At 39.2% G+C, this 13,832-nt stretch overlaps 1 protein-coding gene across 2 annotated transcripts in view; it reads left to right on the top strand.

Annotated features, from left to right (window-relative positions):
* gpc6b (glypican 6b) overlaps positions 1 to 13,832 on the top strand; it is a 66,159-nt gene that overhangs the window by 48,465 nt on the left and 3,862 nt on the right. For both annotated transcript variants that reach the window (XM_044019369.1, XM_044019370.1), the window contains one exon: positions 13,521 to 13,657. In XM_044019369.1, the coding sequence (XP_043875304.1) occupies positions 13,521 to 13,657 (137 nt within the window). The remainder of the gene's footprint in view (positions 1 to 13,520; positions 13,658 to 13,832) is intronic.

The following is a 13,832-nucleotide window of genomic DNA, read 5'->3' as shown; positions in this document are numbered from 1 at the left end:
CTTTCCCTCTTTCCCTCTCAATAAGAAAGGGTGGCAGCACAGCAGATCAATGCCTAGAATTGCTGCCCAGCAGTTAGAAAAGTTTTGCAGACTCTTGGTTTCCCCCATGTTTGTGATTTTCTTTTCTCCAGCTGCTTTAGTTTCCTACCAGTGTGGCAAGCAGGTCAATACACTGCCATTAGGTATGACTGTGTGATGGCTTTTTTTTTAATTATTTTTTCTCACTTTCAACCAATGCATGTGCCTCGGCAATACGTACATATTGTATGTATGGTGTGGTGAAAACTGCAATTGCACTTGTGAATAAGAATGAATATCTTTATTTCAGTTACATTCATATAAAAAGTAAACATAATGAAATCCAGGAGGGTCGCGGGGGGTGTTGTGCCAAGCTCAGCTGACATAGGCGATAGGCGGGATACACCCTGGACAGTTCGCCAGCCATTCAACCATTCACTCTCACATCTATGGTTAATTTAGGGTGCCCAATTGACCTAATCCCCATATTGCATGTTTTTGGACACGGTGGGAGGAAGACGGAGAACCCGGAGAAAACCCATGCACACACGGGGAGAACATACAAACTCCAGGCAGAAAGGCCCTTGTTCCAACCAGGAAATCATTAAACACAATTATGCCAATAAACGAAAAAGGAATAAGCTGACGCACATGGCTTATTTTTAGGAAAAACCAAGAAAATCAGGAACGTAAACTCTGTGATCACAGTCACTTACATGTTGAGATGATTTATGTGCATGGTTAGAACATCCATGGTGTCCATGCATCCGTCTTCTACCGGTTTATCCTCCACATGAGGGTCGCACAGGGTGCTGTGCCAATCTCAGCTAGGGTGAAAGGCGGGGTCACACCCTGGACAGATCACCAGTCCATAGTTGTAAATTTTGTACACATGCCAAATCCTATCGGCAATGACAGGATGGTCACAAAAGGGTTAACCAATTCTCTACTAGGAACCTTCCTAGAATTTGGAGCAGTAGGCAGCCACTGAGCAGCTCAGGGTTACCCCAGCCCTTTTGACCTGGTGGGGACTCAACCTCCTGCCACATGAGGGTCACGGGGGGAGGCTGTGCCAATATGACTTACACCCTGGACATTTCGCCAGTCCATCTCAGGACCACTTATGGAGGCAAACCCTCCACTCTCACACTCACACCTACGGTCAATCCGGAGTGTCCAATTGACCTAATTGACCTAATCCAATTGACCCATATTGCATGTTTTTTGGACTTTGAGAGTAAACCGGAGAACCCGGAGCAAACCCATGCACACACCACAGAGACAACATGCAAACTCCAGAATTAAATAGTAATGCATGCAATCTTTGTTTTTCATGTTTGTCATGTTCAGTAGGAAACATTGAGTAAAACATGTGTGGTTTGTGAAGTCATTCATTTGACAGAGGGGGAAAGCATAACCGCTCCTTTCCCAAAATCTTGACCCTGGCATTATATTTATACAGTCCAGGAACATGTCAAGCCACTGAAACATTCTTGCTTTGGATATAGCTTAATGGAAGTAAAGTGGGCCTATCCACAGCTCCACTCCTGACTCTTGCCCAGGACATTCAATTATAGAGATTCCATGGATTCTAGCATAACTCATACTTTCTCTTAGACCACATCAAAATAAATAGTCTAGAGGTGCACATGTGGCATGATACACAAGGGTTTTGTTTGGTGACACATTTAACAATACCCTGGATGAGAGGTGGATTTTAAGCATGAATATTTGACTGGCAAAATTAAAGCTGTACATGCTAATGTAAACCACACTTTCTGCACTTGTTAATTGATTGAGACAGAATGGTCTGAATAGTTTTGTGTGCAACCCAGCCATTGCCGGATTTATTACCAGAATGGGAAAACCAACATGTATTTAAAGGTTCCCTTCATGGTGAGTAGGAAGGTTACATACCTCTTTTAAATGTTACAATGATGATCACTTCACTCTTGAGATCAACCACCTGTGCAGTAGGCACTGGTCATCCTGCCTGTGGTCTTTAAACACAAAATAGCAAGTCATAAAAAGCTTACCAAAGCAGATGTGATGACAAGGCACTGTTGACCACTGTGTTTATAGTTTTCTGCTGAAAGACAAAGTTAACTTCCATTTTTAAGCAGGATATTCTGGTGTGCTTACAAAGCTGTGGCAGAACACAGGTATTCTCCATTCCACAATGATGGGAAACCTAAAGTCACTATCTGAGATGTTTGTCCCACTCATCAGTGGCAGAACTGTATATTTTTTTGCAGCTCAAAAGAGCCAACATGCTTGGTTTTACTGTTGTTGGGGAGCTTGGGTGGAGCTGGTATGGAATGGGGTTGAGTGCCAGGAATTGAGCTCCTGGGATTTCCTGTGTTTTCTCTAAAATCTGCTCATGTATCTTAAAAAAAACCCTGTGGCAACCAGGGATTTTTATTATATTGCAACTTCACCACAGGAATTCATGTTCTGTGATTCCTGGTGAAATTAGTTTTTAACATAGCATCTACCCTCTCAGAATGAAGGTCTACCTGTTTGGTGTTAGGTGAATACAGTTAACCACCTTCCATGTATGGCACAACACAGAAGAACCAACTCCAGAGCGACCTACCTTGAACAGAGGAGTTGGTTTAAGACAATTGTCAGTGACCTACAATTCTCTCTTGATGGCCCTCCCCAAACAGTTTAACACCTTTTCACACATTGACCCATGTGACCTAAACAACTCACATGATGGTGATGTTGATGACCCTAAGTTGCCACCAAGGGTTTTAAAAACCTGGGGACTCCCTCACCAAAGTCCGAACTGGAGAAGCCCTTTGGATGAGAGGCGAAACATCTTCAAGAGAGGCAACAGATCAGTTACCAGTTGCCTTCATTTTTAGCACTTAAGGCCATGACTTGGATGACTGAGAACCTTCACATTTTCTCACTTTTTTGGTATTTGGTGTAACTATACTGCTGTTTATGTCGTTGTAGAACTTGGCTCCTTAGTTCCAGCAATCTGAGGAACTTTCTAAAGCTCTTCCTTTTGAAAACAGCAAGGAAACTGCCTTTAGCTCTTTTGTTTGTGGAAGATGAGTTTTCAGCAGTGTTGTTCTAAAGCAGTTTTGCACGGTAGTGGTGGAGCTGTGCACTGATGCTGGCTGTGGTGAATGCTGCATTAGCTTTATTGTCTTACAGAGAGTCTTTGTGTTTACATGGATTTGCTTGTTTGTTTCTCCAGATTTTACAAGAAGGTGAACATTCTGCTACACCCATGATTCTAATGCAGATGGAGCTTTTCCTGTCTGTAATACTGAGCCGTGTCACCTCCCACTGCTATTTCAAAGATGTAACAAAAGGACACTGTTTTGTATAACCAAGGTGACTTTACTCTCTGAAATACCGAGTTTGAAATGTGTGAGGAAAAATCACTTGTTAACTTATGTACTGTTATCATACTGTTGCTGCATAAAGCACTTAGACATTAGTCAAATGCTTATTCTAACAACAGACAACACTGAAATTCCCCATTCAGAGGAACTTCCAGCATTATTTATGGTGTTCAGAATGAATCAGAATTGTGATAGCTGTTGGTAAATGGTGGTCTGTGTAACATCGGTGGGCACCGAAATGTACAGAAATATATGAAAGCATGCATGGACACTGCCATGTGCGTTTACTACTTTACCATTCAGTGTGGGGAGATGCGTGTCTGTAGAGTTGTATGAAGTTTAGAGGAAGACAATACGCCTCACAGTCTTCTTTCCCCAGAACAGTGCCGTTGTATTGAATGTGTCCCTCAAAATAAAACACTTGAGTCGCTCTCAGTCACTGGTCAGAGTCCCTGACAGATGGGATAGAAAGACCTCAGAGAGTTGACAAGCTGCTGCTTCTCCGTTAACTCCAGCGACTGTCCTTCTTTTAAAAAAGACGAGCCCCGTTATCTGCACAAGCGGCTTATTATAAAAAAAATAAGAATAATAATTGTCAGGAGACATTATGACGAGGGCACAGGAAAAAGTCAGGTGACATTGAGCAGAGTGAGAACATAATCTGTAGGCGGAAGAGACTGCACGGTGGATGCTTTCACATACAGTGGGGGACCAGTATTTGTTTCCTGTGTTGAACTAATAGTCATCATTGTTTCTTTAATCCACAATCACCACACCACAAAAACCACATGATGTCAATGATCCTTTTACCTCAAGGAAATATTTATTTTAACCCAGCCCACAATAGTTTCCTGAACCTGACCCATTAGTTTTAATCATGACCTCTCCACGCAACCTTAACTGCATGTTTATTATTGTCACTGCATGACATCCAAGGTCACTTACGCCCTACGTACATGCCATTACATATCATTGTTACCATAACAACAAACGTGTGCTATTGCTGCTACCAGTAGGCTCCTAATTGGTTGCATCTGAGTGGAGAATCAAGTATGTACTTATGTGTACAGCTGCTCACTGACATTATTATGAACGTCTTCCATTTAGCATTATTTAATCTAAATAAAGGTTTATAATGAGCCAGTTTGTGTGGGCATTTTACCATACATACTTTACTTTACTTTACATAACACATATGCCTGTATCGTCAAGACTGATCAGATAGAGAGGAGGAAGTGATACACTATTGCAAAAAGGTGTTAGATTGATCCTATGAGATACCAATTATACTCGCAAAACCATGCCTGAGTCCCACATTTGATACCTTTGGACATTTCTAAAGTCTACTTTGAGGTAAATAAACTTCAAAAGAGTTCTGTGCCATTTTTGTCAAGGTTCTGTGAGGAAAGCTGAGACTGCCTGACACCAAAAATGTAGAATAAATCCATATAAAAAAAAATCTGTCTATTCTTTCATCTATATAAAAATGACTGATAGCATATGGAGTTAAATTAAAATCTGGTTGTCTGGTTGTGCTTAGTTACCAGTTCACCCAATCATATAATTTTCCTCTTTTTATATATTAAGAATGAAGGAGGTTTAAATGCCCTACACCACAACGATAATGTCTTATCTGTGTATCTCCAATAGCAATAACCAAACCTGCTTTTTAGGCAAAATAGAATAACAATATGCAAAAAAAGTAGTTGTTTGTTGTTTGTTATATCTTATTTTATAAAGGAAGAATAAGGGAACTTTTGGATTAAGTCGTGTCTTTTTGTGCCACACAAGAGTTTAGTATGTTTCATCACAGATTGGTAATCTATATTAAGCATCAGATTCCCAAAACTCTCTAATTTATTCCTGTGAGATTAGCATAGTCACAACTGCATAATGCTGCTTAATTTATTAACACACTGATTGGTGTTTTTGCAGAGACTGAGAGGTGTCGGCAAATCGTGCCATTTCCTTTTAGAAACTTGGAAAAAGAGTGTGAGTTACATGGTCTGAAGTTAAAAGTTTGAACAACTTTGAATGGCATCACAGAATATGCAGTGTGTAAATACTGTAGCCACTTTAGCCACCTGCAGTGTTTTGAGCAGTTAATGTATGTTTTATTTGTATAAGATTATAAAAATTTGCAACTATAGCTGCACATCATCAACTAATTCAGACAGATCCATCCACACTACACCACAGAGGCACTTACATGTATTTTATTTTATTCAATATTATGTGTCTATCTTTGATCCTTCTAACTCTTAAGTAAGTCTCCTTTATTGTTTTTAATTTTTATGAAATTGATATTCATATTTCATTTTATTTTTATCTGACAACCCCCTGGAACCTCTCCATAGAACCCTTGGGGTCCCGAGACCTGTGATTGATAACCATTGTTCAAACTACTACAACAGTTGCTGTCCTGTGGGCTAACAGATATCAGATGTCACTGACAGCTAGACTGGGAGGGGGTTGGACTATGCAAATGTGATGATATTGTCTCTCGGCTCCCCTTTCAGGTTAGAAGTTACACTTTCAGAATCTGTAAATAACTCAAAATGGCTTGTTCTTGGTTTTTCCATGGCCGGGCACACATATACGTTATCACATCAGGTTCACATTGTGATTAGATCCCACACTCGATCTGTTGAAAGGTTACCTCACTCGGCCTTTTCCAGCATTCACAAGCGAGCTATACCCGACCCACTCTGTGGACTGTAGAGCTTCACTTCATTTGCATATAGCCCAAGAAATGCACAAATGCAGATTTGTTATTTTGCAAAGATGTATATGCTGTGCATGTGGCCAACTTAAAATCAGCAGTGTACATGTTTTCTGGAGTTATATAGATAACTAAATGAATTATGCTGTTGTGGGTGTTTTTTGTAGTTAAAACATGTTTATATGAAAAATACGAAGTAATAGTTTATTAAAAAACATCCCCTCAACTTGTGAATGCTATTGTTTTAAGGGCTACACCTACCAGCAGCCACAATTGTACTAAAAGAACCTTTACATACATCATTCCTTCTTTCCAAGCAACTGATGCTACTGCCATAAAGGCTCCGCTACTTTTCATATCTGTCAATGCATTAATGAGACACATTGGCCCCATTACACTCCAGGCTGCTTGCCTCTTTGGGGAGCAAGGGCAGCAGGGAGAGACCAGGTCCTGCCAATGATTGCTCTGTTCTCCACAGAGCATAGCTTCCCTTTAATCATCCCCCCTTTTTCAAACTTCTCATGTTGTAGCCTTGGGCAAATCACAAGCATATACTCACCACTGTTTCATCAATATTCTGTCTTTTTCTTTTTTTTTTCTCACAGTGGGATCATTGTGTGATACATTTTTCTCGTCATGATAAACCATACCATCTAACTGTACTGTTTACACAGGATGGTTTGAGGCGTACAGTGGGGCACCCAATATAACCTACACTAGTTTACACTGACGGGATGTAAATATGACATGGGCACAACATATAGAGATTTATCGTAGTGACAGAAAAGGCCATTGTGTGCAGTATCTAGGAAGCCCATGGTTAAGAGGGAAGGTATTGGGCTTGTAATGGGAAGGTTGAAAGGTTGCTTGTTCAATCCCAGAATGGGCCAAAGGCTTAAAGAGTAGTTTCACTCATTTCATTTTTTTTTCCCACTTGAAGAATAAACTTAAAATCATTATGATGCTGCTGTGTTTGTTTTTCTGATTGTTTTTACTTATTTGACAGAAATGCAGTAGCAGTGTAAGACTTTTATTTTCTTTGAAGGAAGTGACTTTGACGTTGACATTTTGTCAATTTCATTTATTTTTTTCTTCCTCTTTTGTTGTGGGAATGAGACACATATCTCAGATCCACTGTATGAGGATCGAATAACACATTAACAAAAATAGTTTCTGACTAATTTCCAGGGATAAAATGTATCCCTGGAAATTAGTAAATATGCAGATAAGTGCTCATCTGTAATAATTATAACTAATTGGTCTGTGTTCAAAAATCTAATTTGTAGCTTGTGTGCTACAGTTGTGACTTCTGGAGAAATGAAGTGTCATGTTAAACAATCCTAAAATCAGCAGCATCAACAGTTATTTAAGAAGTAATTCTTCAGTAATTTCTTTTATCACAATGTATATTGGTTTAAATATTATTTTCTCATGAGAGACACCAAAGTTGTTTTTTTACTGTTATTTTCTTTTTTTTAACCTTTTTCTTTCTCATCTCTCTGTTAAGTTACGTAGAGATTTACTATCACACTAAATCAATGATGAATCATCTCTCCTAAAACAGGTATGACGACCATTGAAAGTTGAAAATAAAGTTATGCACCCTGAGTATCAAAGAACTGAACGATTCAACTCGGCAGTCAACTTTCTTTCACTGAAGTATGAAATCAAACGTAAATGTGGAAACATAGTCGGACCATATGGCACAGATCAAATATAATGTATTGTGCAATTGCATCAATACAATATACAGTGGGTTATTTTTTTGCTGTCAAGCAGTTTTAAATCTTGTAACATATGGATCTCAGTGCATTATTTTGTTGTTAAAAAAAGAATAACATCAAGCATCCATTCCCAGACCGCAGTGTAAAGACAGTCTCACAATGTTGTCACTGGCAGTGATGTCACAGAGATCTTCAAAGACAAACAGTATGTTATGCCCCCGGCTGAGAGGTGGTGGAGACGTCCGTGGTAAATCATGCCATAATATTCTCCCGCGGCAGATTTATGCGAGGACATAAGCAGTTGTAATCAAAGGAAACAAGAAGGGTGGCTTCACTTGAGAGTGTGCGGAAAGTGCCGTGGCCCCGCAAGAGTGACACTAAAAATGGGTTTATAATGAGCACATGGCTTGTACCCTAGCAGCGAAAAGAAGACAGGAAGTGGCACTGCACTGTCGTATCAAACCACGTTCAGTTAAGTTTGCAAGTGGTTTGTGTGCTAACCATGATTTGCTTTGCTGTTCCGTCCCTACGTGGGTGAGAACTGTAGCAAAGACAGCTGACAGTTATGTAATTATCTATTGTTTTATTGTATCCACACACATAAATATAAAAAGAAATATTATAAAGGTAATTAATTAGCCACCCAGAGAAAGAGGAGAACACACTCTAATAATACAGTAATGCATTTGAAAATGTTCAATAGAATAATAATTCAAATACAGTTCACATCAATGGGTTCTCTCTCACCTGCTCTAAGTAGTAAGGTCACCTTTAAAGACAAGGGAAAAGGAGACATTCAAAACATTATTACAGAGGTCATTTACTTGCTATATCCTTTCTACATTACTTTTTCTTTTTTTCAAAAGCAAAAGGTGCTGTGGAGCCAGATGACAGAGATTATGCTGTTTATGGATAGATATGAACTAATGAGCAGTGCTGGTCATAGACGCCGGATTAAATTGCTCTGTCCGAGGATGTACACCCACGGGGCCTCTGCCCCCTGATATTTGACACTTTTGCATTTGATCTGCTGGCTACTCCTCCACTCCCAGACGTGGACAAGAGAGAGTATTAGTTTTTAGTGTTGGCTCAGTCAACAATATAATTCGAACAAGAATGTGATGAAGAGGCAGAGTTATTCTTATTGTGGCCTTCCTGCTTGTGTGAAACTATTCAGTCTGTCCCCAAAGTGGTCACTGGTCAGGGAGAGACTCATGGCATGGCCAAGGTCTTGGTATGAGCAGAATTGACTCTCTGACCTCTGTAATTGAGATGCAGGAAGAATACTGCATTCGTATCAAATGAAAAACTATTTTAACAGAGACAGGAGGAGCAGTTGCCAGGGAAAATAAGTTGATCGAGCACTTGTCTGCTCCTTGTGGTTTAGTGGTAAGACCTGTTGCCGAGTCTATGATTAGATTGAACATGCACTCATTTAGCACAGACGACTTGCTCCAGAGGGATACTCTCTGCATCCAACAGCAATTGCATCTCCAGATAAAATGTAAAAATACATGATTGTCCTAAGGTGGTGCATCTATTAGTGACAGAACACTCAGCTGTGTTTTCATTTTTGAAAGAAAGAGAGAAAGGAGTGTTGGGGAGCATCTTTTGCTTGTTTTTGAGTGAAAAAAGTTAGAAAGATGGTCTACGGCCACACACAGGATTTCTTGTTCTTTGAAAGGCAGAACGCACACTGGGCATCATCTCACATCTCGATAAGAGCTCGGGCTCCTGACATCGTGCTGTTGCCAGGAGTGGGACTGCAGCTTCAAACGGAGTGACCCGTCAGCTTTTGATCTGGGTACATGCATGAGCATCTGAAAACCAGTGGTACAGTTCAGTCACATGTGTGTGCTGAGTCGAGAGGGAGCTGACACCCTGTTACCATGCACACGGAAAATATCATGGCCCGCTTGTGTGAGCCCTTAGCTGCATTCACACAAAAGCAAGACTGGATAGAATATACTGTAAGAAATGCTTTGAGCGTCTGTATGTACACAGATTTAGAACCGTCTCGCACCATAATCCCTTTGACTTTTTTATTTTGGGATATAATTATGTCTATGTAAACATTTCTTCTTGTCAAGCCATTTAACAGTAAGATAAGATTATGTTTGGATTAGCTCAGACATACGAGCTGTAATACAATATTACAAGGCTACTTTTCCGTGCTTTTTCCAGCTGAATTAATTTTCTGCATGCTTGTTCAGTGCCACAAATATCCCGTTTCCCATTCAGGAAACAATGAAGAAATATGTTAAGTAAACAAATTATGTTTTTAGGTCTATCACCAATCCATTATCAATGTGCCAATCCAGCCTGACACTGGGCAACAGACGATGTCTGTATCAGTGCCGACTTTGGTCGTAAAGATGTTTGTAATAAGTCATCATGAAAGGGTGAAAGAGGAAAACGGAAGTCCAAAAGTGACTAAGCATCCACTGTGTGTCACTGTGGAAAGAGAAATTGCGGAGGCTTTATTTACAAAGCTCATTGGAACAGGAGTCCGGGCTAAGATCATGGGTCAGCTAACCATGAAACCTTCACTTTCTCTTACAGCTGAGGCAAGAGAGAGCAAGACCACAGGGAGATCAGATTAGAGTCATAGTGAGGAGGCAGAGAGAGAACGAGAAAGAAACACAATTTAGTAACATGGTTTGTGAGAAGGAGCAGCGGGAGAGGGCTAAAGAGAAAAAACATGAAAAGAGAGAACAGGTAAAACTCCACCTTGCTGCAGCTTTAACTCTTCCATGATTCTACTGGTGAAGTGTGTACATTAATAATCTATGTGCTTCAAATAATACATTTATATCATTTACACATTATTTCATCCCAGTAAACCTGACCAATTTAGTTTTGTTGTTGTTTTCTTGGAGTAAATTCCACATGCACTGTTGGGCTGCTGTAAATAAATTTAAATTAGGACGTTAAATGTGGAATCACTGTCCTCTGAAACTAATTCCCACCAAATACATGGTTTATCCATGTATGGGTCTTGAAAAATGTCAATGATCTAATACTTACCTGTAAAGACCTACATAATATTTTCACCAAGGTGTTTTTAGTACATTCAGGAACATTTGAGACAATGTACATGTTATTAATCGGAACAAGTGAAACATTTAACAACCCCCTTATCTGATAAAAAAAAAACATGTCTTTCATAATGGCTATAAATGAATAAAATAAAACTGTTGAATTATCCGTACTACCTGTGAAACTAACAACCGTTTCAGCCCCTAATGTAAAGCAGAATATCTTATTATAGTACTGTCTTGACAAATATGTAGGCAGGTGTTTTTATAACAAGTCTGCTTTACGCACATTATACCCATCATGCCTGTAAGAGACATAGAATATAGATAATGTGATGCATGAAAGAGAGGAGGGCTGTGTACTGTCCTGCAGGGCACACATTAGTCATACATACTAAACTCTGATGACACCGAAGATTGTTAATACAATTATAATATAGTCCTCATCAACATTGTTATTTGAAAAGAAATTGGAAAAAGGATGTAAAGATGGAGTTATAAACATTTAATTTTAAGTGGCTTATTACCACTTATATGTTTATACACAATGTTACATATTGGTAGGTTTGAATAGATTAAATTCACCAATATATATGGTTTAAATTTTTTGGATGCAGAATTATGGGGTGAACCTATAAATGAACACTAAACTTTTAAGTAAAAAATAAGTAAAGAAAGAAGAACATTTATTATTATAATAATAATAATAATAATAACAATAACTATTATTATTATTATTATTATTATTATACAATTATTAGATGTATGAGCCTTGGATCCATCGGAAAATGATGACCACATTCATGTGTGGTGAGCGTGCCATGCATGAGTGTGAGAGAAAAAAAACACTTGTAACACCTTAATCAGATTTGAGTTCATATCTTTATATAATTTAAGATATTGAAGACATGGACAGTAAAATGTGAAGGAAAACCTGGGATATAAATGATGATGGCTAACACATCCTGTGACTAAATTACTTCCATCTCTTATTTGTGAAACTATACAGTAGGTGTCACAAACTGATGCCGTCTGCAATTTCACTGTAATATTCTGATGTGGGGCGGATGGGGGCGGTGGATCTGCGTCTTCATTTGGAATGAGAATAACAACACTGTCAGTAATAGGTCTCCCGATTTATAATGAGGATCATTGCCTTTCACACATTCTTTCTTCACATCATATTGGGATAACATCCGTTTTGTCTGTACACTCACTTTCTGTAAGATGACATGGAGATGCATGTGCACATAAACTTTGATGTGTAAAAAAAAAACAAAACCACACACATCATGACAAACAGTTGCACATCCTTTCCATGGTTCTTTTTCACCCGTTTCTCAAAGACATAGTGCCATCTAGTGTGCATTGCAGCAGATCGCATGCTGGGGTAGTTTGTTGCAGTCATGTTATTTATTCATGGGCCATGAAGTGGGAGGCGGAAGCATATTTATTATTGTGTGTAAAGGCTTTTGTCTTTACCACTTTAAGCAGAAGGCATTTCTATATAAGTATATTTGTTTTTGTGGATGTATTTTAATGTTCTGTCCTAGTGAAGAGTTAAGAACAGCTGCCAGGACATGTTTGTTGCAGTTGGTTGAAATGTAAAAACAGAGAAAGTCTTGTTATCTATCTTCAGCCACTTGAAACATGGCTGTACCGTGTTTGTGATTAAATGTATACATTATGAAATTATGTCAAGTTTGTCGTTTTCTTAGGCCTGGTTTTACCGGTAGACATCGAGGAAAAACTGTGAATCTCTCAACTTGTTAGACTAAACTTAACGTGTTAGGTTTAGTCAAACATTGCCTGACAGTCTTTTTGCATTGAGTGCAGTCTTGACCCTCTGGGCAGTATCAGAGGTGCAGAAGTGCTTTGGCATCAGTGTGACAGGATTAACACATCAAAAGCAGTGTCGGGGCCTACAGCAGCGTCACACACTCAGTACAGCACCTTTCATGTTCTGCTCAGGTTCACTACAATTTCACGTAAGCCAACAGCAAGTCAGACGGAAAAAGATAATGGGTCAACCTGCTGCTATCAGGCTTTCCCTCAGCTTCAGTGAAATATGTCAAATTCTGTGTGTTTGATGAAAGATTGGAGTTCAACGGGCTCGAGTCTGGAAACGATATCTAACTGTGTCACATGGCCGGGATGCAATGGATCATTTAAGTCTGACATTCAAGCTGAAATTATTGCTGCAAGCCTGCATGGTCTTACTTTTCATGATGTAAACCTTCTGAGTCAACATGGAAGAAATTTAATTAAAGGCTTTTTAAGTCAGGGGTTAAGATATCTCAGGGTTCAGTCCCATTACTTATAACCTCGATGATAAGATGTGGTCATTACAAATAGGGACATTTACTAGTGGCTCACTTAGGGCTTGCTATATTTAAACTACTATTTTCACATATTTCATCACAGAAACAATAATGTCTTCTGCATGTGTGTGTGTGTGTGTGCATGTGTGTTTATAGTCTGGCTCTGGTTGTAAATGTGTATCCTTTTTACACTTGTATTCTATGTAATAAAAGCTGTCATGAATACAAATAATTCTAAGAATTTCAGTCCTCATATTCCTTATTAACAGTAAGGTTTAGATTAAGCTGTTTATGTCTTTTCTGTCTTTCTCATAATGACCCCTGTCTTTGCCTAGGTGGTTGACATAAAAGAGAAACTCAAGCTGTCCAAGAAATTTTGGACCAACCTGCCCGAGGCGATGTGTGTGGAGGACAGAGTGACCGCTGGAAATGCCAGTGATGAAGAATGCTGGAATGGACACACCAAGGGCAGGTAAGAGCACCGAGGCCCGGGGCTGACACAGACTAGTACAGAAGATTATTTAAAAGTCCGACGTCTGCTCAGTTTTGCTTAATGTTAATCAGTTTAATCCTAGAATTATGAACCAGATTATTTACTCTTACAGTTTTAAAGCTGTGCGAGAACTTGGAACACTTGGACTGTGAAT

This window comes from Solea senegalensis, linkage group LG2 (assembly GCF_019176455.1).
Source record: "Solea senegalensis isolate Sse05_10M linkage group LG2, IFAPA_SoseM_1, whole genome shotgun sequence".
Taxonomy (NCBI): Eukaryota; Metazoa; Chordata; class Actinopteri; order Pleuronectiformes; family Soleidae; genus Solea; species Solea senegalensis.
Note: the sequence above shows the minus strand (reverse complement) of the source record. Positions and strands in the feature narration are given on the sequence as shown.